The sequence below is a fragment of the Neltuma alba genome, unplaced genomic scaffold, assembly GCF_004799145.2.
Source record: "Neltuma alba isolate B1F8T4 unplaced genomic scaffold, ASM479914v2 tig00010621_pilon, whole genome shotgun sequence".
Lineage (NCBI taxonomy): Eukaryota > Viridiplantae > Streptophyta > Magnoliopsida > Fabales > Fabaceae > Neltuma > Neltuma alba.
The window spans coordinates 1,747-27,037 of record NW_021635477.1 but is presented as its reverse complement, the minus strand read 5'-3'; the positions used below and the strand labels follow the sequence as shown (position 1 = coordinate 27,037).

General features: G+C 32.5%; 4 protein-coding genes across 11 annotated transcripts; 3 read left to right on the top strand and 1 right to left on the bottom strand.

The window, feature by feature from the left end:
* The first annotated feature begins 3,415 nt into the window (after window positions 1-3,415).
* On the top strand, window positions 3,416-5,386 carry LOC114757718 (60S ribosomal protein L11). Of its 2 annotated transcripts, XM_028946792.1 has the most exons (5): window positions 3,416-3,498; window positions 3,606-3,713; window positions 3,812-3,854; window positions 4,418-4,613; window positions 4,950-5,386. In XM_028946792.1, the coding sequence occupies exons 1-5, from the start codon at window positions 3,496-3,498 to the stop codon at window positions 5,146-5,148; spliced, it is 549 nt and encodes a 182-aa protein (XP_028802625.1). In that variant the 5' UTR covers window positions 3,416-3,495; the 3' UTR covers window positions 5,149-5,386. The 2 variants fall into 2 exon arrangements, with proteins under 2 accessions (XP_028802625.1, XP_028802624.1); XM_028946791.1 differs by lacking the exon at window positions 3,416-3,498 and having other exon boundaries at window positions 3,591-3,713.
* Window positions 5,387-7,192: 1,806 nt separating this feature from the next.
* On the top strand, window positions 7,193-10,957 carry LOC114757716 (inactive protein RESTRICTED TEV MOVEMENT 2-like). The gene is made up of 3 exons (XM_028946789.1): window positions 7,193-7,332; window positions 9,825-10,367; window positions 10,413-10,957. Exons 1-3 carry the CDS (start codon window positions 7,194-7,196, stop codon window positions 10,787-10,789), a joined length of 1,059 nt encoding a protein of 352 aa, XP_028802622.1. The 5' UTR covers window position 7,193; the 3' UTR covers window positions 10,790-10,957.
* LOC114757715 (bifunctional protein FolD 2) lies at window positions 10,869-14,834 on the bottom strand. Of its 7 annotated transcripts, none has more exons than XR_003741601.1 (6): window positions 14,474-14,833; window positions 13,976-14,292; window positions 13,481-13,717; window positions 13,240-13,407; window positions 12,115-12,457; window positions 10,869-11,308 (listed from the first exon to the last, which is right to left on the bottom strand). XR_003741601.1 is itself a non-coding variant. In XM_028946786.1 (5 exons), exons 1-5 carry the CDS (start codon window positions 14,658-14,660, stop codon window positions 12,290-12,292), a joined length of 1,077 nt encoding a protein of 358 aa, XP_028802619.1. In that variant the 5' UTR covers window positions 14,661-14,833; the 3' UTR covers window positions 11,671-12,289. The 7 variants fall into 7 exon arrangements, 2 of the variants coding, with proteins under 2 accessions (XP_028802619.1, XP_028802621.1); XR_003741602.1 differs by having other exon boundaries at window positions 10,869-11,291; XR_003741603.1 differs by having other exon boundaries at window positions 12,137-12,457.
* Window positions 14,835-18,242: 3,408 nt separating this feature from the next.
* On the top strand, window positions 18,243-21,299 carry LOC114757722 (neurofilament heavy polypeptide-like). The gene is made up of 2 exons (XM_028946793.1): window positions 18,243-18,357; window positions 19,756-21,299. Exons 1-2 carry the CDS (start codon window positions 18,243-18,245, stop codon window positions 21,297-21,299), a joined length of 1,659 nt encoding a protein of 552 aa, XP_028802626.1.
* Window positions 21,300-25,291: the final 3,992 nt, after the last annotated feature.

The following is a 25,291-nucleotide window of genomic DNA, read 5'->3' as shown; positions in this document are numbered from 1 at the left end:
CTCTTATGTGCATTTCCCTGCAATCTCATCTATCACGACGCATTGTGGTGGATTTGCCTAATGATATTTGTAGCAAAAGAAATTATAGTACAACAATACATTCAAATGACAGGATTGTGAAGTGTCACATTCTTAAAGCTTAAATGATATCATAGGTCAGATATTGTCAACTCCAGCGAATTTTGTGAAGCGCTGCCCATGGGCCATGACTCAAACTTTTACATTGCCCAGTTCTTTCAATAGTCCTATTACATTTTGGTCCAAAAGGAGCTAGCCTTAACGATTCCAAAGGCAGCGCACTGAATGGCAGCATGCAACAACAAAAAGCGAAGACTGAGGCCCCATTTGGCGAAGCAGTAAAAATCTCTTATAAGCACGTTTGATATAAGTCAAGACAAAACTCTTCTCACATACTTGCATCGTATTCCGTAAATCACTATTAAAAAGTAGCTTATAAGCTAATTATAAGCTGTTCTAAACGGATCCTAAGGAAGAGATGTGAGTTTTCAATCAAATGAGAATCAAACCTTCCAGCCTGAGATTGCAGACAATATAGATGACAAAATTCACTCAACAATGGTGATCAACAAGCTTGATCAGGCATGTGAGGCACTAAAGTGAGACGAAGATGAAAGCTAGGGGGTTCTGCAGTTCTGTCCGATGAGTGGAGAGAAAAAAAACCAACTGATAACCTTCATTGTCCTTCCTATGAATTAAATGTGGTTAGGGTTGAAGGTGTTATTTTGAGTGATTTTGAAACAATTTGAATTTGAAAATTGAAAATTTTTGCCCGCGCATGCTTCTACATTCATCATTTCATTGTATACCTCCAATAGGAAATAAGATGGAGACAAATCTAATTGGTTAGACTGGATGAAGTCATTTATTAATAGTTTGTGTGAGTGAATATAGTAATATATTCTGAACTTTATATGTCATCCAACTTTTCATCTCATAAGTTGTATTCCACCGTATCTTTAACCACTAAACGACTGAGAAAGGTATACCGTGGATGCACAAATGGACCAATGAACAACTTGCTACGAGTTTTAGTGGTATTTATTTATTTATTTATTATTTATTACTACCTCTGGTCTTAATTATAAGACTCAATTGACTAATTTAAGAAGATAAAGGAAGTAAATTAAGTTAGTTATTTGTAATAAATAAGCGTTGTCATTCCTAAAATATCCTTACTAATTAAGTGTATTGGCTAGAACTATCATTATTAGAAGGATTGTCTTGGAAAAAAATACATAAATATGAGAGATAAAATGGATTGGGGTCTTATAATTAGGACCAAACTAAAAGTCAAATGGGGTCTTATATTAAGGACCGGAGGTAGTATATTATTATATTATTTTATTATTATTATTATTATTATTGATTTATGGATTATTGATTATTGATTGATGAATTGATTTCTCCCTGAACTCCTCTATGCCACTTTCTTGACCGTCTTCTTTAAGGTCCTCGTTGGGCTAGTATTACGAGAAAGGCCCTTTTCTAAGTTTTCCAAGCCCAAATTTCAGTTTATTGTCTCGAAAGCCTTGTTGGGCCAGTATTACAAGAACGACTTTTCTTACTTTTCCATGGCCCAATGTCTAAAATTTCATCATGGTTGTAATTTTAAATTATTCCTCAAAAAGTCCCTTTTTTTTTTTTTTAATCTGGACGCCTAATACACATTTCAATTAGAGGATTTGTCAAGTTCTAGGCTTATTCGAATTAATTTAGATGTCTCTATTCGACCAAACAAGCCCCACCACCAAATAATTAACGTAGTAGCATTTTTAGGGCTCGAATTCAAAGCTTCTGATTAAATTTATATTCCTCCAATTCTTAATATAATACCTATATAACTAATTAATTAAATTAAGTAAATTAGATAAGTTAGTTAACTATAAGAATATAACTTTTTTTTTTTAAAACACCATGATCATCTTTAAAAAAATTAATAAATATCAGAAATAAGTCATATATTTAAGGTTACAATCAGCTTAATAATTAGATTTTATATTAGATAGTCAGTATCATTTTCTTAATTACCAGTTGACCGAAGCGTTGGTTGATTTTAAAAGCTGTCTTTAAAGTGTTTGCATTGGAGCCATTCATCTCTTTCTCTGTCACTTTGGGTGAAGAAATGTAGTGCCAGTAATATGGCAGCATGAGAAATGTACATGACATGCACTGTAGGCTTGCTAATTAAGAGAATTTCACAAATGATTGTATTTAAAATTGACACATAACTCTCACATATATTATACTCCTAGTTCCTAGCTTATTATAAGATCTGATTTTTTGAATGAGTCTGTTTCTTTTTATAAAATTCTCTTTGAGTTTATATGAGCATTTAATATTTTATTATCTATTTTATTCTTAATTTAATGTATTTAATACATTATCTTTCTTTATTTATCTCATCATTACTTTCTCATATTTACCAATTTATATATAGGGGTATATTTGGGAAAAAAATTGCATTTGGGTAAAAAATTTGACATTTGTTAAAGGTTATATTATCCTATAAAGTTAGTTGTCAACAAACATTGTAAGATTGTCAACAGCTTTCCTTAGGTTATTAATACTCACCGTTGAGATTGTCAATAGACCTGTGCATTAAAATTTTACTATAATCGGGTTTAGTTAAAGTTCTTAATGGTTTCGAAAAACTTTCTATTTTAGTGTTAAAGTTGTTGTATTATACTATTTGGTTTTAATTTACTCTTATATGGAGGTTATGTGATCCTACAAAGTAAATTGTCAACGAATACTGCTTGGGTTGTCAAGACCTTCTCATTAGGTTGTTAATAGTCGCTGCTGAGGTTATCAATTGCAATAACAAAAAAAATATGAATTGAGAATCTGAGGGGCAATGATGTCATTTTACAATTAAAATATAATACTCTAAGGTCTCTTAGAACTTGCTAGTAATTTTCACATTTTGTAGGACCTTAGATGAATAAAGTTTCCTCCTTAAGACCTGTGCGTAATTTTCTCTTAATTTAATTGCATCTACCCTGAGTTTCATCGTTTGAGTTCTGATTTTATAACTAAATTTCATACCATATTTCATTTTTATGCAATTTTATTTTATCATAATTAAACTATCAATTTTATTTTTAAAATATTTTAATACTATAATGTTAGAATATTAAAAAAAATTGTTTGATTCTTCAGTAAAAGAAAAATGCAATATTAATCAGAGGGTAATAGGTGAATCAAATTAAATTAAAATTATAAAGCAAAATATTAGTAACAAATAAAATTACAAAAAAAATCCTAAAAATAGAAAATGTAAGAGATAAATTTAAAATTTATTTAAACAAAAAATATTTTGGCTTGCCAGTGAGGCAGTGGCTGCCTCTCGGGGCTAACTTTTATCATCGGCTCTCTTAAAACCCTAGCGCCGTATTCCTCTCGCATTATTAGTGTTTCTTCTAGCTGCCTTTCTTCTCTGTCTCCGCCGCTTCAGGTCGCCTAGGTTCCTTTCCAATGGTATGCACTCTTCTTCCTCCTCCTCTTTTCGTTATTCTCACTTTTTATCTATTCATTTCTATGACTCATTTTCTGCTTCTGGCTGATGTGAAATGCTTCATGAACAGGCTTCAGAGAAGAAGCTGGCGAACCCTATGAGGGAAATAAAGGTCCAGAAGCTCGTTCTCAATATCTCAGTGGGTGAGAGTGGAGATCGTCTCACCAGAGCTGCTAAGGTTTTCCATCCGTATTGTGAATGGTCCTTTCTGTTCTTTGGTGGTTCGAATTGACCTTTTGATTCGAATTATTCTTTTTTTTTTTTGCTTTGTTATAGGTGTTGGAGCAGCTTAGTGGCCAAACCCCAGTATTTTCTAAAGGTTAATTCTTTTATCCTTGTGATGCTATGCTTGGTTGGGTTTGTACAACGACACTTTCTTTATGGTTTTTTTTTTCCTTGTTTGGCCGGGAAATCTGGGTGAAGTTTGGTTGTAAATTGTAGAACTTGTCACCAAGTTGATTATAATATATGGGTTTCGATTACAAGTTGGTTATAATGTTGGGGGATTTTGATATATAATTTTGCTTGATGGCTAAATGTCTCTTAGAGCAAGATACACAAGTCGGCACTCTAAATATTTGAGAGACATATTACACTGCTGTTCCTTGCATTCGTTGATATAATTGTTGGTTTAAAATCTGTAAATCGAGCAATAAGTATTTTTAATCCCAATTAAAGTAAAGACTTCTGAGCATGGTATCCTTAAGACTACATTATTGGCTGCGTTGATGTTTAGCTTTTAAACATAAAAAGAAAGATTTATGATTAGTTTCACTTGAGGGAGCTAAAGTGACTGAAGTTAGTGTTCTTGGATATATTGTTCGTTGCTCGCTGCATTTTCCACTTTATTAGTTCTCAGTTTGCTTGTCTGCTTTTGGACAGCAAGGTATACTGTTCGTTCCTTCGGTATTAGAAGGAATGAAAAGATTGCATGCTATGTCACTGTTAGGGGTGACAAGGCAATGCAGCTTCTGGAGAGTGGTCTGAAGGTGAAGGAATATGAACTGCTGAGAAGAAACTTCAGTGATACAGGATGTTTCGGCTTTGGCATTCAGGAGCATATTGATTTGGGGATCAAGTAAGCGGGAAATCTCTTCAGATTGCAGTATTTTGTCATGTGCATAGTGTTTTATCTATGGAACTGCAACATATCTAATGGCATGTAAAGTCTTTACAGGCTGTGTTTTACCTTATTTCTGGTTTTTATCAACTATTTTGTCATTCTTGGTGAAATTCTGAGCTTTAGTTCCATTAAGTTTGTTTTTTTCCCTGTTATTTAAATTAGGCCGGTTTCTGTCCGTTGGCTCTGTGCATAAATCCTTTCATCTTTGCATTATAAACTGAATTTAGTTTCTTCCTTCAATCTTCAAAACTGTTATGTATTGTGTATTGAAAATTGGCTACTCTACTTCAGATACGATCCATCTACTGGTATCTATGGAATGGACTTCTATGTTGTTCTGGAGCGCCCTGGATACCGTGTGGGACGTCGCCGCAGGTGCAAGTCTCGTGTTGGGATCCAGCACCGAGTCACAAAGGAGGATGCAATGAAGTGGTTCCAAGTGAAATACGAAGGAGTGATCCTGAACAAGTCCCAAGCATTTGTTGGTTAGATTGCAATATTGAATGTAGCAAGTTCCAATTTTGTGATTTTAGTTTGAAGTTCCCTGGACTAGCATCTTAGTTTTTTCTGGTAGAGTACAAGTTGGATTTTGCCATCAATATTTTATATTATGTTGTTGACACTACTTGAGTTGAATGTTCTACATTGTCCATTAATCTACATACCACTCGCTACTGTAGTATGCTGTTTTGTGCAATAGATATATGAATTCTGAATAATATGCTTCAGAACATGGATCAAGATATGAAATGTAATGGAATAAATCAGGTGGTAAGAGAAAATGGAGTACGTATATGGGCTCATTTCTTTTTGGAAGGTATCTCCAAAGTAGAGCAGCTTTTTATCTTTTATCCTGTAATGGAGAATTGGTGGCCAAGGAATAACATATTTGTATGAGGTACTGGCTATCTTAGAATGATCAACATCTCTTGGTTCCAGTGGAATGACCAGCTCTGGTTCTTCATTGGTCCTTGGCCATAACAAACCTAGTGGGATCCTTCTCTTCTATCTTGATGGATTTGGGACCGGGTACTAATCATATGCGGAGTTGACCATTGACCAACTCCGATTCCAAATGAAAAAAGACCCTCCAGTTCAAGCTTAACAAGTGAGCCGGGCAAACAAATTTGAAAAGCTAGATGGGTTATGATGAAAAGGAAAGTTGATGCAAGGAAATTTGTCTTGCTTAGAATATGATAGGACTTTCTGGCAAGGAAACGTTTTAACTAAATCTCAAATGATGAAGTAATCCCTTGATCTCCGGTGTCACGATAGCATTAGGAGAAGGAATCAAAATGTGGTTTCATCTTTTATAAAATGAAGTACTACCTTGAGTTCTTGATTGATTTGCAGAAATTAATGAAGTTACTAAATTAATTTAAATTATTTATATTTATTGTTTTTTTTTAAAACTAATGTCTTATTTATGAATTGATAAGTATAACTATTTTAAAGAAATCATGTAACATCTAATTAAGTAATTTAATAATTTTCTTAATCTTCTTAAATTAGTCAATTGTATCTTGTATTAGGAATTAGAAATAGTATACTCTTCTGATCTTTAATATAAGATTCAATTCTTGAATTGGTTTTGGTCCTAAATATAAAATCTATTTCTCATATTTATTAATTTTTTCTAAATTACCCTTGTGAATATTCCTTCAACCATAATCAGGTAGAAAAATGAGGGGATATTAAGAAAGATGATTATGGTGTTTTAGGAAAAATATATCACTTTTCTTATAATTAATTAACTTACTTAACTTTCCTAATCTAATCAAATTAGTTAAATGAGTCTTATATTAAAGATCGGAGGAGTATTAAAATAGCAAGTCAACTTGCAATTCTACCGAGTACCGACATTCATTTGTCAATTTGTTATGGGGAACTTTACAACAAGGTTAGAAATGTAAAAAGAGAGTTTTTGTGACCTTACGTCTACTTGTCAAGATGACTAGGAAACTTGACAAACACGCAAAAACATAATGTCAAATGTCTCTCGATCTGCAGTAAAATTAGGATGTTTTGGATCTGAATTGTTAATATGCCCCCCCCCCCTTTTTTTCCCAATTCCAAACACACGTATATGCCTTGTGTTTATGTAGAACTACGGAAAGGAGAAACAAAACCTATAGCTACTCCAAAAAAATTAAAAAAGCAAAGAAAGGAAGGAAGGAAACCTATAGCTATAAGCCACAACGTTTGATCACTTAAGGCTTGCTCTGCAAATTTCTCTTCAAAACAAAGAACAATTACCTTATTTGCCAAACAAGTTATACCTCAATCCTCTCACAAAAAGACCAAATTTTTTTCAACCCCATTACATTGACAAACCAAAGCAAACAACAAGGAATACTCTCCTCAACAAGGGAAAAAAAAAAAGATCATTTCTTGAACGCAAACGCTTTCCACCATATGTATAAATACATGCACACCCAGAAAGTTGGATTATATTGAAGGAGTTGTGTGCTAGAACATATTGTTGTTTGGCGAGAGAGAAAGTTGAGAAAAAGAGAGAAAGAAAAAGAAGATATTATGGCTATGAGTATGAGGCCAAGAAGACCAGCTTTCAGGACTCAGCCATCTAATCTGCGTCCTGTGTATCAAGACTTCAAGCCTAAGTCTGATCTGACAGAAAACCCAGAAGCTCACGTCCTGCGGATTCAACTTCCTGGTTCATCCCTGTTCCATTCTTTCGTTCTGATATTTCATCTTCCCAGAATATTTTCTTCTTTCTTCTCCTTTTTTAATTAAAAAAATATAAAATATCTAATACTATCAACTAAATTGAATTTTATCATAATAAAAAATGAAATAACTTTTTTTTCCCAGTTATGCAATTTAAACGCACATGCACGTACAAATATATTAAAGTTGAGCTCGAATTTGAGACCTCATTCAATCATAGTGGGCGGTGCTGTCACTAGAACAGCTTACCATTGGTGTGACATTTCTTTTTTAATGTGATTGCTTTAATTCAGAATGCTTGAGTTATTAATTAGTTGACATTGTTTACTGAAAATCAAGTTAACTATGCATGTTTTTGGTTAGTGAAAATCTTATTATAGAGAACGGAATGAACTTGAAATTCCCGGCATCTATTCTTTTCCATTAGCAATCCTCTTTCCAGCTTTTATGGCAATATGGAGTAGATGCCGATTCTTGAAATCCACAAGAAATAAATTTAAAGGAGAACTACAATAAGATTTCAACTCCCAAAAAAAAATAATTACTAGTAAGTTCTAATAACAAGTGAGCAGTTATTATTTCTTATAGTATAAAAACTTTTTGAATTTAACTAAATTTTTTAATATTTATGAAGTTGTTAAAATGTTCTCATAATAAGTAGCAGAAGGTAAAAGCTGCCAATTTTTTCTTTTAACTTTAATGGGATTAGAATCAGCGGAGTTCTTGCTATCTGCTATTAAGATTTGTTAAGTTTGTAGTGTCATTTGTTATTTTTTTTTAACTTATTTATTTTCGTATAAAACTTATATTATAATTAGAAAATCATCAATATTTCCATAGATCAAACAATTGAGATTGAATATTAACCGTTTATATTAAGTACATATAAAAATATTTTGAATACTTTGAAAATTAATAATAAATATTTAAATATTAGAGTCCAACCAAATAAAAAATAAGAGAAAAATGATCTCACTATTGAATTGTAATGATAAAAATACTTTCAATAAGCAAATAATAAAATCACAAATAGATATGACATATCTCTGTTTTTTTGGCCAGCATGATATATCTCAATTTTCGAATCATAATATTTTTTTTGAGAGAATCCTAATTAAATCCGTTTGAAATATCAAAACTCAAATTAAAACCCATATTTTTAACAAATTCCTAATTAGACCAAAAAACCTTATTAATAATTTTTTAATAGTGTTAAAAGACTAAAATACCTTTGATAATTTAAAATAATATTGTTTTGAAAAAAAAATATCAAATCGTAAAAACTTGACATTATATAGTATTTATCTATAAAAAAATATTTTACATTAAAAAATTTAGAAATACTAAGAGCAAAAAATTGATAATGCATAATATAATATTTTATACTAACTCTAATATATTGATAAGAAACAAGAACCTTTTAATTACTTGATTCCAATACTATTAAATTAATAATTTTTTGAAGAAAAATTTTCTTTTTATAATTAAAAAAATCAGAATCTTAATGTATTCGTAGGTTTTAGCATCAAATTTATCATTTTTTTTCTTAAGTGCTTTGTTGTATCTGTCATATAGACGTTTTCATCGTATTATATTTTATAATCTCATGACTAAAATTCATAGTAATAATTAATATGAACTGATATTAGAAATCAAAATAATTTTTCCAACATTTGATTGGACGAATGGAGTAATATGAATTGCTTAATATAAACTTATATTAAAAAAAGTCATATATTTATATGGGGCAAAAACATGTGAAACCAATAGATCATCAAGTAGCATCTCAAGAAAAAAAGAAGCTAGGTCATAAATTAATTGAAACAATTACTAATTTACTAACTTAAAGGGACATTTTAGTCTTTTAATAACATTAAAAAATCCCTAATAAGGCTTTTTAGCCTAATTATGGATTTATTAAAAGTGCAGATCTTAATTTAAATTTTGATAGTTCAACTGGATTCAATTGGGGTTTTCTCTCTGTTTTTTTTTTTTGGTCATTGAATATATATCAAGGTGTGCCTTAGTTTTCTTTATGTTTCAGTACGAGCTCTTTCTTTTGAAATGAATCAATTTCATTCAATCAAATAATCCGTAAAAATAAAAAATCATTGTTGTGTATCAAGACCGGAAAAAAATAATTAGAAAATCATCAATATTTCTATAGATCAAACCAGAAAATAGATCAAGCCAGAAAAAGCTATATATTTTTTCATAAATTTAATTCAATTCGTATGGGGTATTTTAAAAAAATATATGACAAATTTGTGATAAAAGAAAACATTACCTTACATTTAAATTTCATTTTAAGTTTTATGAATACATTTCAATTGATTATTTTTTGAAAAATAATGTATTTAAATTAATAATGGCAATTTTTCCATGAAAAAGTTTAAAACATAAACTAAATTATTTATTAAAAATTATAGAAGCTTCAAATCCATTTATCAACTTATGTTTCTCTCATGCTTCTGAAAGGCTTCACAAAGGAACGCATAAGGGTTCAATATGACGAATCATCTAAACTGTTGAGGGTTTCTGGGGAAAGACCCATTGATGGAGGCATCAGAAGGAGCCGTTTCAGAGAGGCATACCAAGTTCCTCAAAATTGCATTATGAACAAAGTTCAGAGCAACTTTCGTCAGGGAATTCTTTCCATTATAATGCCAAAGAAGATCATTCCACAAGCAGAAGTGAAACCAACCCAAGAACAAGCACTTGCAGGCCCATCCCAGAAAGCTGAACAAGCCATCCCACCCAAATCTGCTAGTACAGGCCCTGGTGATATGGAGGCACAGAAAAGTGAGGAAAAGATCCCATCTATTGATAGCCAAAAGCCAGAGAAGGAATTGACAATGGCAGTAGCAGAAAAGAAAGCAGATGGTGTGCCTCAGAAGATTAAAGAAGAAACTGAGCCAAAACCCAAATCAGAGATGGTTCCCAGAAAGCCCTTGGATGAAAAACCAGAGAGAGGTCAAGAAGGAACAGATCAAAATGCGACATTAACATCAGTTAATGGAAAGCCATCAGGTGAAAAGACTGGGAAAAGGAGAGGTGAAGATGCGGAGAAAGAAAGGATTTCAGAAAAAGAAATTATAAAAGAAGGGAAGCCTTCTGAGTCAAGAAAGACTGGGAATGGTGTGAAGGAGAAGAGCATGGTTATCCAGAAAGAAAACACAGAAAGAAGAGAGTTGGTCAAAACAGGTGAACATTCCGTTCCAAAAATTCCTGAGAAGGAAAAGGAAGTGACCAGCAAAGCTGAAGTTGATACAATAGGGAAGGGAATCAAAGAAGTTGCCACTTCTGCTTCCCAGGCTTTCGCAAGAATTGCACAGGGGAAGTGGGATAAAGAAGACAAGCCCTTACTTTGGAACATGGGTGCCTCAGTGTTAGTACTTGCAGCAGTGGGGGCTTATGCAGTTTATAAGTTCTCCTCTTCATAGGAAGCCTAGATCTAATTCTCTACTCAAGTGCTTATTTCATAATACTGTGTTAAGGTAAAAGCCAACCCTTAGCACCGTCTACAGAACAACAATTGTCATTTATGTTCTAAGTCTTTCGCCTGAAGTACAACATTCCACAAACAAGTTCAGAGTATAAATTCCTGCTAAGGAATAATGCTTCCATCCACAAAAGGGGCTTCTAAAAACAGATCCCATACAAATAAAATAAAGCACCCTGTTGATGAAAATCACAATTACAGGTCGGTATATTCTAGACAAAAAATCCCTTCCTCAGATAATAGTTCAAACTATAATCTCCAATGTTGATAATTTTGGTACAAGCATTTGTTGATAACTTACTCAGTAAACTAGGTTGTCTATTAAGACATCTTTAGAAAACATCAAATAATGATTTCCGAAGCACAAACGTTGCAAAATGGTCTGCTATCTCGCTGTAATTGGATTACCCTTAAAAGCACCATGCAGCATCCATCTTCTATTTCTGTACAGATCAGGAACCTGAGTGACCCCCAGATCAAACCATCAATTTTGGGTTGATAGTCGATCAGCACAAAAAGAAAAAAGGTTCTCTTACCATTCCAAATATGGTGAACAATACAACCATTTCCATTTGGATTTGAAGCTACAATTAATGCTATTAGCTACAAGGCGAGAATGCATAAAAGGGACATGTGATTGATCATTATGCAAATTTATTTAATTATTTAATTACTTGACTGAAAATATATACAAATTTGACAATCAGAATATTGATTACAATAAATAATCAGCTAGCTCGAAGAGAAGAAAAATATGCCAACATCTTAGGCATATACACGCACAAATTGGTACAGCTTCCAAACCATTATAGGAGACAACACTTGGTAACAGTTCAAAGATATATAGATTGACACATGACGTCTATGAGTGTGTGTCTCCTTTTTCCAGTAGATATATATACATGCAAAGCAAATTTGCTGTCCACAAAAGTAATGCCCTCCGAGTAATGTTTTTGTACAGCAATACAAACTAGAAACAACAAATAGCACTATGATTCCTCCTATATCAGCTCAAACACAGTTCCAAAACAAAATCAGAAGTCCCATTTGTTTTTTACTTGTGCAAGGAAGGTTCAAACTTTCAAAAATAAACGAAGCCAAGAATAGCTACAGAGTCGAAGAACTTTGATGTTGGTATGTACAGCACATAAAACAGTTTGGTTAGCTTTCAAATGCTACATAAGAGTATGGCTCATTGATGTGCAAAACCTGTGCAATGCACCCAAATTTCTTAAAATGTTTATAATCTTACGATTCCATACTCACTTGAATCTCAAATTTACTGCACCTGCTATATGCAGATTCCCATACTGATCCATCCAAGACGCAATGGCTTTTCAAGAGAAACTTCACATTGATTTGGTTTGCTTACATGGTTAGGAATATCCATGCACAGAGCCAGATACAACATAGAGCTTATATCTTGGAACAACCAACTGATTCAAACCAACCCATATGCATGTTTTGCTGCATCAAGGGTATTGGAAAGAAGCATTGATATTGTTATTGGTCCCAAACCTCCGGGCACAGGAGTAAGGGCTGATGCCACCTTGATCGCCTCTTCATAGCAAACATCTCCTATGACACGGAAGCCTTCTTTGTTGGGGTGCTGCAAGTTGTGTTAAGCACATCAAATGAATAGAAGGACAAGAAAATTCATCTTATCGCTTAATAGCATGCATCTTTTCTGGGTGACAACCACTGGGTTTTCAACATCGCCAGTGAATCTAAATTTGAGCAATGTTGGGTCCCAAACAGAGGATAGCTCTCAAAGTTTTTTTTTCCCCTAACCATAATACTCACATTTGAAACCTTACTTGAGAAGCCTTTTCGCTCTTACTCAACCCAACAACATGCATTTGCCTCTTACTTGGTCAAAGAAAGGAGAAAAGAACCTCTGAAATTTTATTAACTATCCCACATCTGTAACAAAGTAATACTGTAGTTAAAAAAAAGGTGTTGGTCAAGTATTTAAATTACACATAGATATTAGACTCATCCTCATCGTAATTAACACTATCTGAAATAATCATAGTAGTAGTAATAATAATAATAGAGGTAAAAGAAAATCAAAATTTGTTAAAACTAACTTTAACCAGTCAAATTATAAGAAAACCATCTAGGTACATCCTACTTTTCGTGAAATTAAAACATATGCAAGCATTTTTATCAAAATAAATCTCTGAAGAAAGTCAAAGCTAAAGTGGAAGACAGAAATTAAAAAACCTAGGCTTGTACTAGGCTATGATTACTTCCATTTGAATCAAATTTCTTCTTTTAATACAAATTAGACAATTGATTGGAAAGAGCCTCGCATTCTGACAGTTACTAAACTGAAAGTGATAATGTCTCCGCTCATTTAGCCTAACTCAAATGACAGAGAGTTTGTACCTTAACTTGATTTGTTCCCATGTCAACCACGACCGCTCCTTGTTTTAACCAATTGCCACGAATCATATTGGGCATCCCAACGTCTGCTACCACAATGTCAGCTTCAGATGTTACCCATTCTGGGTTCTCTGTGAATGCATGTACCATGCTTACTGTTGCATGATGCCTCTACTTGAAAGACAACAAATTAGCAACCTGCCAACATAAACATTCTGCTCAGAAACAACATATAAGTACTTACCTGCAACAGCAACGAAGTGGGTAACCCCGCAATTTTACTTCTTCCAATTACAACTGCTCTCTTCCCACCAATTTCCACTCCATGCCTAAGCAACAACTCAATGCAGCTCTTAGAAGCACAAGGAATGAAGAATGGTTTTCTTCCCTTCACGGCAAGGTTTCCTATATTTAAGGGATGAAAGCCATCCACATCCTTTTCTGGATTCACAAAGTTGATGACATTTTCCTCATCCAAATGCTGCATATTAATTTCAAATAACAAAGTCATTAATAGTTCCATATTGGACCATATAATTCCATCAATTTTTATGAATCAGAATTTTCATGCACAAAATTCCTGTAACTTCACCAAAATTAATGTATGGGAGGTCAAAGCAACTTACTCACAGTACTATATCTAATTTTAGATCAAACGGAGCCTCCATTGCGCTGAATCAGAGCTTTAGGTTAACAAGCGCAAGTAATTTGTAAAAAGTAAAAATGGAATAGAAATTACTTGGGGCAGGGGAAGTTGCACAATGATGCCATGCACAGCTGGGTCTTTGTTAAAATTGGTAACAACATCAAGTAGTTCTTTTTTTTCACAGTTTTGAGGCAAGAGGGCTACCGATGTTTCAATGCCAGCCTGCTCACAGGCTTTTAACTTAATGTGGATGAAGGTCTGAGAATCTCTTCTATCACCAACAAGAACCACAGCCAACTTAGGAGACTTCCCAATTGTCCTTTTAATTCTCCCTATTTCTTCAGCTACTTTTTGTTTCACGTCTTGGGCAATCGATTTCCCTCCGAGAATGACAGCATTAGACTTCACCCCTTTCGCATCACAAATAACAAATAACAGGGTAAAAAATATGAAACAAAACCTATTAACAGAGATGACCAAAGCAGAGCTCTAGAGAACACTAGAATCGCAGCATTATGCTCACCCTTTTGCATGACTCACTTAAGTGACCTGAACAAAGGATTATACAACAGTAGAGCAGTAAATTGGTACCTTCAAACTCAAAGTTTTGTCTTTCTGAGAAATGGGTATCAGAAGTGTTCTGTCTGGGAACCCAAACATCAGGAAGGTTGGGGCCAAGAAGTGCACAAGAAGATGGAAGAGGCAAAGGATGCAACAGTGATTTTCTCAGCATTCTATGCCAACCCACAACAGCCCCAGAAGTGCCACGGGCCAGCATATTTGACTCTTTCCCCCGATTATTATCGGAAAAGCTTATCTAAAAAATTCAGGGATATGAAAAGGAAGGCTGCCGCCGAAGAGAATGTGGGTTTGGTTGGTTCCTTCGAACCGAACGTTGTAATGCGCCACGTTAGTCCATTAAATTCCTCTCACTCTACCCGACGTCTCTTCCTTACTTCCTTCTTTACATATTTTTGCTAAATATATTATACTACCTCCTGTTCTTAATATAAGATTTCGTTTGATTTTTTATTTGGTCTTAATTATAAGACCCCAATCTATTTTGTCTCTCATATTTATATATTTTTTTTCAAGATAATCCTTCTAATAATGATAGTTCTAGCCAATACACTTAATTAGTAAGGATATTTTAGGAATGACAACACTTATTTATTACAAATAACTAACTTAACTTACTTCTTTCATCTCCTCAAATAAGTCAACTGGGTCTTATGATTAGGACCGAAGGTAGTATTTAAGAGAGAATGTACAAAAAAAAAAATTGAAATTACTAAATTATTTATCTATGACCTAATTACTAAATTCAAATTATAGGAAACCATTTTCAGGGAAGCAAATTTAATATTTTTTGTCTTTTATCTAATTAAATAATTTGAATAGATTAATAATTTTAGTTAAATTAGTTAATATGATATTTTTTTTGTAAATATCTTAAGAATTTTTCTTAATTTTCTCTCTGCCTTTCTTACTTGATTATTATTGACAGAATATTAATAGTTTAATTTAAAAAAATTAATAAACATATCAAATAAGTTTTATATATAAGATCAACAGAAAAATAGCAAATTAGGCTGCTAAAGCTTTAATGAAGAAGTCGGCTGGTTGGATATGGAGTTTACAATTCTTACTAGATATAGACGGAGACATAATTTTAGATAACCTTGTGTCTTCGTTTTCTTTTTGACGGACTTGAATGTATTTTGTGATGATTAATGATAAATTTTTTATGATGGCAAAAAAAAAAAAAGGTGTGACAACTGTTGAAAAAAAATGCAATAAAATTATTTCAGGTAATTATGTACAAAGAAAATTGTTGGTAATTAGACAATACAGAGCCAGTTGTAAAAGATTAAATGAAGATTAAGGGTCTCTCTGATATGAGAAAAACAGAAGGGTCAAAAGGATGAGAGGAATAAGTTTGATTAGCTTGATATAAAAACTGGATAAATAGGATTAAAAACTTTTAATTATTTTTTATTTTACGTCTTCTGTTTACTAAAATTTTATAACTCTTATTTTTTAATTTTTTAAATCGAGCTCATGAAAAATTTCTCTCCCTCCTCTTCCTATTTCCCTTCTACCAAACAGATGGTAAAGAAAACAACTAATAAAGTTACTAAGTGTGACCTTTTGATTGAAAATTAATAACTTAAACCGAAGTTGGCAACCAAAAAAAAAAAAGCTTAATACCAAAACTTTGGTTGTTGACAAGATACAATGGTACTTCTCGTTCAAAATATAAACTGAACTTTATTGAAGGGGCTTGATTTTCTTTATGAAATAATATTTATTTTTGTCTAAGCATTTAATAAGTTTTTTTTCCTAATTTTATTCTCATATATTCTCTTTCCTTTTTCATTCTTTTATTGCATTTTTAACTTATTCTCTTCATTAATAAGGGTATTTTGAAAAAAAAAATACATGGCTTATATATTTATTGTTTAAACTGATTCTAACTCTATTTTTTATAAGTGTAAATATATAAATTTTATCTTATATTTTGAACTAGAGGGAGTACTGTATTACTTCTAATCTTTACTATAAAAACTAGATAACTAATTTGAAAAAATTAATTAAATTGGTTAAGTTGATTAATTATAACAAATGGATATTGATTTCTTTAAGTTACTTTCTTTAATTATATACATTAAAATTATTTGTTGGTCTGAACCTCTGAACATCACCAAAGATATTTTAGAGAAAATATTATAAATTTGAGAGAAAAAATAAATTGAAATCCTATATATTTAGAATCAAATCTATCTTTAACTAGTTCTTGTATTAAGTACAGAGGTGTAAAATTTATACAATCATCTCGTATTCGTGTAGCAAAATAAGACTTAAACAATCACCATTAAATATGACTACTTTGAAATGAATTTAGATTTTAAGTATGTAATTAAAACGAGAATCCTCAATTAATTGCTATTATTCCCATGGCATTTCATTTCACATGTGACGCTCACGTGCAGATCCCATAACCAAAAGGCCAAATCTTAGTGACCTGAATCTGAGGAGATTCTTTATTCCTTTTCTAGCCACATGCAATACACAAATATGAATCAACTATTTTTTTGTTCCTACTTTTGGTTCATTTTTCAGCAGCCAACTATAAATTAACATCATGTTTCATACGTTCATGCGATAATAATAGATCTGGATCCTCTCACAATCTCACTGTTTTTTTTTTTCTCCTCTTGGGAATCTCATTTCTATCCTTAGATTAAAAAATAGAAAATTCAGGCTTAATATTTTTATAATATTACATGAAAAATAAAATTAAACAGTTAACATTTAACATGGATAATTCACAATTTTAGTATATAAAAAAATTTATAAGATATTATAAAAGCAATTTTATAAAATGTTAAATGTGAACCATCCATTTCTTAATTCTAAGGATTGAGATGAGATTTTAAGAAGAAAAGGAAAGAAAAGATTTTGAGAGGATATGATCCCTCGTGCAATGTGAGCATTTTATATTATAATCCTTCTTATGTTAAATATTAGAGTTATTAATAACTACTCCTCTGGTCTGTAATATAATACTCATTTAATTAATTTGATTAGATTAAAGAAGTTAGTTAAGTTAGTTAATTACGAGAAATGTGATACGTTTTTCTTAAAACACTTAATCATTTTTCTTAATACCCCCTTCCCTCTTCTACTTGATTATGGTTGAAAGAGTATCTATAAGAGTAATTTAGAGAACATTAATAAATATAAAAAGTAAGTCTTATATTTAGGACCAAAACTAACTTAATATTTGAGTCCTATATTAAGGACTGAAGGAGTAATAATTATTAATTTCATTATCTAATAACAGAAGTACAGAATAGGTATTCAAGTCAAACTTAAATGCTCTGATTCAAGTCAAACTTAAATGCTCTTAATAGTAAAATAAAGCAAAATAAAGAACAAACAAGATTAATTCCCCCCCCCCAACACCCAATTTTCTTCTAAAATCCATTTTATGGTAAAAACTGTTAAAATTAATTCCCAAAAAAAAAAATCTCCCTGTGGTTTTTTTCATGAGAAGGTAACTGGAAGTTCAAGTGTATGAGCCAAACAAAGAACTTTGGCTTTATCTCTAAAACAAGCTATCCTTCTCATATCAATAAGGAAAACATCAAAAACTCTTTCATCAACTAACTTCAATAGTCACAATTCATTTCTGAACAAACCAAAAAGGAATAATCTCATTAATAGGAAAACAAACCCAAAAGCAGAGGGCATCATCCTCTGTGTATAAATATTGAAAGTTGAGACCCTTGAATGCAATTCAATAAAAGTTGCTGCGTGCCATAGTTTTCTGAAACAAAGAGAAATACTAGAAAACATGTCTTCCGCCCAAAATTCCAATGCCCAACAACCAATATCATATGAATTTTTCACCCCACATATGGAAGACATGGAAACTGCAGATGCTCATCTTCGTCTTGTTCATACTCCTGGTTTGTATCATTATCTAACTTAGAATTTAAGAAAAATTAATTCGTCGATCCTTATATATGATCTGATTTTCAATCATGTTCTTATAGCTTTTCCCATTTTATTGAATCTTTATATCTTTCTCATTATAGACATTAGTCAATATGCTTATAATTTGTTAATTATACAAATACTACATAAAAAAGAGATTTAAAAAAAAAATCAAATTAAACTTATTCCCAATAAAAATTATTACTTCATAATTATCCCATCTATATCTATATATATAATCTACTACATCCAATCCTTAATATAAAAACTTGTTTGACTTTTAATTTGGTTCTAAATATAAGACCCAAGTCCACTTTATCATTCATATTTATTTTCAAAGTAGTCATTATAGTTTGCACATATTAAAGGCTCTATCAAAAGGAAGTGCCAGCCAATACAAATAATCAGCAAGGGTGTTCTAGAAAAAAACAACGTATATTTATTACAAATAATTAACTTAACTAATTTTCTTAATCTCACCAAATTAGTCAACTAGGTCTTACTACCTCCGGTCCTAATTATAAGAGCCAGTTGACTAATTTGAGAAGATTAAGAGAGTAAGTTAGTTAGTTATTTGTCCTAAATAGGTATTGTCCTTTCTAGAATATCCTTGTTAATCAAGTGTATTGACTAGAACTATCATTATTAGAATGGCTACTTTGGAAAAAATTATATAAATATGAGAGCCAAAGTGGATTGGGGTATTATATTTAGGATCAAAATAAAAATCAAACAGAATCTTATATTAAGTATCAGAGGCAGTATATTAAAAATCGGAGGTAGTATGATGTAATACTTAAGCTTCGTGCATGATGCGAAACCCACCATTCAGTTACTTTGAGAAGTTGAAAGAATTGGCTTTAAAAAAAGATGGAGAAATAAGTTAAATCGAAATATGTTTAAGCACTTAGACGGGATTATAACTTGATTGAGCTCCTTTTTTTTTGGGCCAATAACTTGATTGAGCTTATAGTATTGATACACACATATAAATCCACATGCATAAAAGTTATAAAAACAGTTATATTATTTCTAAATTATAGCACTGTGATTTGCCGGTACAAAACTCACAATTCAATTTTTTTTAGAGAAATAATTTAAAAAAAATTAAAAAAGTAATATTTGAAGTGTAAATATGCTTAAGTTATGAAATAGCTTACGAAATCAATAAAAACAAATGTGTAGTAAGAGTCTTTTTGACAAAGAAAAAGCTTCTCAGTTCCCATATTTTTATAACAGTATTTGTTTTTAATAAAAGAAGGGGACATGATCCATGAACTATAAAACAAAAAGGACATAATTTTATTTAACTGAGGCAACTTTTCATTAGCAATTTTTTTTACACAAAATATATGTATTTTTTTCATCAGGTTTTAAAAAACAAGAAGTTGGTGCAAACTATGAAGCATTCTACGGGAGAATCAGAGTTTTTGGTGAACGAGCAATTGCAGATAATAAGCGGCAACGTTTCAGTGTAGAGTTTACAATTCCAAAAAATTGTGATGCTGGTGAGCTTAAGGGACAGTTTGAAGAAGGGGAAAAAGCAAAAATTACCATTAGAATGCCAAAGAAGCCTATTCCAGAACCAGCTCAAGAACAAGAAACAACCAAACAGGAATCTACTACTCCTGAAGTTGAACCAGAAGCAAGCAAGAGAGAGAAAGGTGTTTCTGAGGAAAAACCCAAATCAGAAATGGAGAGTGAAAGAGAATTTGATGAGAAAAAAGATGAAAGACCACCAACCCCACCAGAAGAAGTCACTCATGAAGAATCTCGTAAAATGCCTCAAGAGGATGATCAAAAGCCTCATGGGGATGAGATGAAAGAGAGTACAAGAGAAGATTATTCATCAATGACAGAGAAAGACAAAGAAGAATCTAGAATCCTCCAGGAGGATCAAGAGGGAAAGGGAATTCCTCAAGAAGGTACAACAGAAGGTGTTTCTGAGGAAAAACCCAAATCAGAGATGGAGAGTGAAAGAGAATCTGATGAGAAAAAAGATGAAAGACCACCAACCCCACCAGAAGAAGTCACTCATGAAGAATCTCGTAAAATGCCTCAAGAGGATGATCAAAAGCCTCATAGGGATGAGATGAAAGAGAGTATAAGAGAAGATTCTTCATCAATCACAGAGAAAGACAAAGAAGAATCTAGAATCCTCCAGGAGGATCAAGAGGGAAAGGGAATTCCTCAAGAAGGTACAACAGAAGGTGTTTCTGAGGAAAAACCCAAATCAGAGATGGAGAGTGAAAGAGAATCTGATGAGAAAAAAGATGAAACACCACCAACCCCACCAGAAGAAGTCACTCATGAAGAATCTCATAAAATGCCTCAAGAGGATGATCAAAAGCCTCATGGGGATGAGATGAAAGAGAGTACAAGAGAAGATTCTTCATCAATCACAGAGAAAGACAAAGAAAAATCTAGAATCCTCCAGGAGGATCAAGAGGGAAAGGGAATTCCTCAAGAAGGTACAACAGAAGGTGTTTCTGAGGAAAAACCCAAATCAGAGATGGAGAGTGAAAGAGAATCTGATGAGAAAAAAGATGAAACATCACCAACCCCACCAGAAGAAGTCACTCATGAAGAATCTCGTAAAATGCCTCAAGAGGATGATCAAAAGCCTCATGGGGATGAGATGAAAGAGAGTACAAGAGAAGATTCTTCATCAATCATAGAGAAAGACAAAGAAGAATTTAGAATCCTCCAGGAGGATCAAGAAGGAAAGGGAATTCCTCAAGAAGGTACAACAGAAGGTGTTTCTGAGGAAAAACCCAAATCAGAGATGGAGAGTGAAAGAGAATCTGATGAGAAAAAAGATGAAACACCACCAACCCCACCAAAGAAGTCACTCATGAAGAATCTCGTAAAATGCCTCAAGAGGATGATCAAAAGCCTTATAGGGATGAGATGAAAGAGAGTACAAGAGAAGATTCTTCATCAATTACAGAGAAAGACAAAGAATCTAGAATCCTCCAGGAGGATCAAGAGGGAAAGGGAATTCCTCAAGAAGGTACAACAGAAGGTGTTTCTAAGGAAAAACCCAAATCAGAAATGGAGAGTGAAAGAGAATCTGATGAGAAAAAAGATGAAACACCACCAACCCTACCAGAAGAAGTCACTCATGAAGAATCTCGTAAATGCCTCAAGAGGATGATCAAAAGCCTCATGGGGATGAGATGAAAGAGAGTACAAGAGAAGATTCTTCATCAATCACAGAGAAAGACAAAGAAGAATCTAGAATCCTCCAGGAGGATCAAGAGGGAAAGGGAATTCCTCAAGAAGGTACAACAGAAGGTGTTTCTGAGGAAAAACCCAAATCAAAGATGGAGAGTGAAAGAGAATCTGATGAGAAAAAAGATGAAACACCACCAACCCCACCAGAAGAAGTCACTCATGAAGAATCTCGTAAAATGCCTCAAGAGGATGATCAAAAGCCTCATGAGGATGAGATGAAAGAGAGTACAACAGAAGATTCTTCATTAATCATAGAGATAGACAAAGGAGAATCTAGAATGCTCCAGAAGGATCAAGAGGGAAAGGGAATTCCTCAAGAAGTTACATTAGACGATGAGAAGATTGAGGAAGGAAAGGCATCACCTCGGAAAGATCAGTGTTTGGAAAGAGAGAAAAGTAAGGAATTCAAAAGAGAAGAATCTGACTTGGTTATTACAGATGAAAGTTCTAGCTTGAAGAAAACCTTAGAGAAGAGGGAAAAGGATGGATTTCAGAAAGATCTGAGTTTGGTAAGAGAGAAAAGTAAGGAAGAAAGAAAAGAATCTGTCATAGTTATTACAGATGAAAGTTTAGGCTTGAAGAAAACCTCAGAGAAGAGGGAAAAGGACGGATTTCAAAAAGATCTGAGTTTGGCAAGAGAGAAAAATAAGGAAGAAAGAAAGGAAGCTGTTATAGTTATTATAGATGAAAGTTTAGGCTTGAAGAAAACCTCAGAGAGGAGGGAAAAGGACGGATTTCAAAAAGATCTGAGTTTGGTAAGAGAGAAAAATAAGGAAGAAAGAAAAGAAGCTGTTATAGTTATTACAGATGAAAGTTTAGGCTTGAAGAAAACCTCAGAGAGGAGGGAAAATGATGGATTTCAAAAAGATCTGAGTTTGGCAAGAGAGAAAAGTAAGGAAGAAAGAAAAGAAGCTGTTAGTTCAGGCTTGAAGAAAACCTCAAAGAAGAGGGAAAAGGACGGATTTCAAAAAGATCTGAGTTTGGCAAGAGAAAAAAGTAAGGAAGAAAGAAAAGAATCTGCCATGCTTATTATAGATGAAAGTTCAAGCTTGAAGAAAACCCCAGAGAAAGAAGAAAACCAAATGGATATTCAAACTGATATATTGAAAGAAAAGAACCATGGAGATATAGTGAGTGAATCTTCAAGAGGTAAAGAGATCAAAGATATGGCCGGTTCTGCTTCTCAAACTGTAACAAGATTGGCCAATAGGTTCGGTGAAGGAGATAAACAGAAGCTTTTATGTGTAGGCGCCGCAGTTCTGGTGGTGGTAGTAGGCATTTATGCTTCCTTCAAGCTTCGTTCCATGTCAAGACAATAGACAGTATTAATTATTAAGTTAAGATACAAATTTGTCCTAGAAATTTTCACTTAGAAGCATTGGATATCTGAAAGTTTTTTCAGGATGCAAATTTACTTTGAAAGTTTGAAATCGTAGCAATATTATCCCTTGCCGTTAAAAATATTAACAGTCAATGTTAGTTTTTTTAACAATAAGCAGCAATATTGCTACGATTTCAAATTTCTAAAATAAATTTACTCCCAAAAAAAATTCCTCATACTTTTTCAAAATGAAAACTTCAAAGACAAATTGATATCTTAACTCTTAAATATCTAATATATATATATATATATATATGTAGACACACACACACAAACATATGTGCGTACACAGACTTTCCTTTGACATGGTTGTGTATGAAAGTTTCATTGAATAATCACATCCAATGAACAAAAAACTGAACTGGACCGGCCGGTTCAGACTAGAAACTGGTGAACCGGTCAGTTGTCTGGTCTAGTTTAACAACAAAATCAGAAGAATATCAAACCGGAAAGAACTGGTGCAAACCGGTTACAACCGACCACAACCAGCCAACCCGCTGGTTTTGATGGTTTAGCCGGGTTGTTTGAAGGAAGAAGAAGAAGAAAAACCTGAGACTGTTTCCCGCACATAAACAAAAAATATTGGCTGAAGAAGAAGAAAAACATAAATAAAAGAAAAGTAATTGTTTTCTTCAGTTCCTTTGGTTCTACATGTTCGTTCTGTAAATAAAAATAAAAGTTATTCTCACCCTTCTGGCTCTGTGAGCACATCTGAACGGAGGTAAGGGAGGATAAAGGCATGAAAACGAAAGAAAGAAGAGGGGAACGTCTGAACGAAGAAGAAAGAAATACTGAAATAGAGAGAAGAAGGAGAATAAGAGAGAAAGCTACCAGAACACGTGAATGCCTGATCCATCCCACACAAGATATGAAAAGAATGAATGATGAAAGGAAATGATAAAAAATGTGAAGTGGTTCAACCGGAGAAGCAGATCTTGAGAATGTGAAAACTTAAAATTGAAAGGGTTGAATAAAAAATTAGATTTCCATGAGGTTCAAGTTTCCCACGCAAAATTATCCTACAGGAATAGATGGACTAATGAGTACTTCTATCATATTATTTACTATATATATAATTTCTTAATATATCTTTTATTTTATATATTTTTCTTCATATCTTTATTTTAATTTCTATTTAAAGCAGTTAATATATAATTTAAAACATAGCATTTTAATTATTACCGATTTGATTATGGGGTTGACCCTGATCTAACCCATTAACTTTTAACTCAGTATCTTGACCGATTTAATTACCGGTCCAGTTTTTTGTTCCTTGATCACATCTCTAACATATTGTAAGATAAGAAAACCTGATTTTGAGTTGTATAGATTGTGAAGTCTCACATATACTTGGGTTTATCAAATTGATTTTTTAAAAACGAATAGTGGACATACTAATTTTAGATTAGTAAACCAAAAGGTGTGAGTGATTTCATACTTTAGTTAGAGTTTAGTGTATGAGAGAAAAAGGAAAAAAAATCATATAAAAGTTCAAAAAAAATAATTTGCAAGAAAAGGCTAAAACAATGTTTAGTTCATCAAAATTTGAGCTGAGTTTCAACCTCTTTCCCTTCTTTCTAGCTTAGTAAGCTCTTTAATTTCTTTTACCAATTTAACCAGAGGTTGACTCTTATAATATTTTCTTTAGAAATGAATAAGAGCTTCTGTTAAATCATTATATATAGATATATTATGATTTTATGACCTTAGGACAAATAAAGTTATATCCTTATTTGAGTTTCAATTTCACAGAATTAGTTCAAAAATTTCCTACACTGCTCAAAAATATAATGTTTCAATTCTTTCCAATTCCACAAGCACATATATAGCTCATTCATTACTTGGCAAATTACTGTTTTTTTTTAGTTATGAGAGGAGTGTGAGGCAAACTAACTAAAAAAAAAAAAAAAACTCCTTGTGCTTCCTAAAAAGTTTAACTCTACCTTAATTAGAAGTGTTCAACTTATCATGTCTCGGTCGTCTCGTCTCGGCCTCAATCAATTCGAGATGGGATAGGATGGGACCAAAAAAGTTTCAGGATGGAACGTGAGGTGGGATCATCCTGTGTTTGGATTTTTTTTAACAAAATTATTTACTAATAATTATTATTAGATTATCCAATTTACTTATTGATAATACTTATTTTTCATAGTAATTTTCATCTCTTAAGTTGTAGTATTATCTCAACAGAACCTTTTTCCTCAATAAAATAATTTATAAAGTCATTATACAGTGTTTTTTTACGATATTTTTTGCTGTATTGTTTTTGTACCTTTTTTATATTATTT

Bases quoted from the DNA above. Each gene is read 5' to 3' on its own strand.
- LOC114757722 (XM_028946793.1), top strand. From the start codon at position 18,243: ATGTCTTCCGCCCAAAATTCCAATGCCCAACAACCAATATCATATGAA. The intron at 18,358-19,755 runs GTTTGTATCATT...TTTTTTCATCAG, and splicing joins TCGTCTTGTTCATACTCCTG to GTTTTAAAAAACAAGAAGTT.
- LOC114757715 (XM_028946786.1), bottom strand. From the start codon at position 14,660: ATGCTGGCCCGTGGCACTTCTGGGGCTGTTGTGGGTTGGCATAGAATG. The intron at 13,718-13,975 runs GTAATTTCTATT...ATTAATATGCAG, and splicing joins TGCAACTTCCCCTGCCCCAA to CATTTGGATGAGGAAAATGT. The intron at 13,408-13,480 runs GTAAGTACTTAT...TCTTTCAAGTAG, and splicing joins CCACTTCGTTGCTGTTGCAG to AGGCATCATGCAACAGTAAG.
- LOC114757718 (XM_028946791.1), top strand. From the start codon at position 3,591: ATGCTTCATGAACAGGCTTCAGAGAAGAAGCTGGCGAACCCTATGAGG. The intron at 3,714-3,811 runs GTTTTCCATCCG...GCTTTGTTATAG, and splicing joins GTCTCACCAGAGCTGCTAAG to GTGTTGGAGCAGCTTAGTGG. The intron at 4,614-4,949 runs GTAAGCGGGAAA...ACTCTACTTCAG, and splicing joins CATATTGATTTGGGGATCAA to ATACGATCCATCTACTGGTA.
- LOC114757716 (XM_028946789.1), top strand. From the start codon at position 7,194: ATGGCTATGAGTATGAGGCCAAGAAGACCAGCTTTCAGGACTCAGCCA. The intron at 7,333-9,824 runs GTTCATCCCTGT...TGCTTCTGAAAG, and splicing joins CCTGCGGATTCAACTTCCTG to GCTTCACAAAGGAACGCATA. The intron at 10,368-10,412 runs AGCCATCAGGTG...GTGAAGATGCGG, and splicing joins ATTAACATCAGTTAATGGAA to AGAAAGAAAGGATTTCAGAA.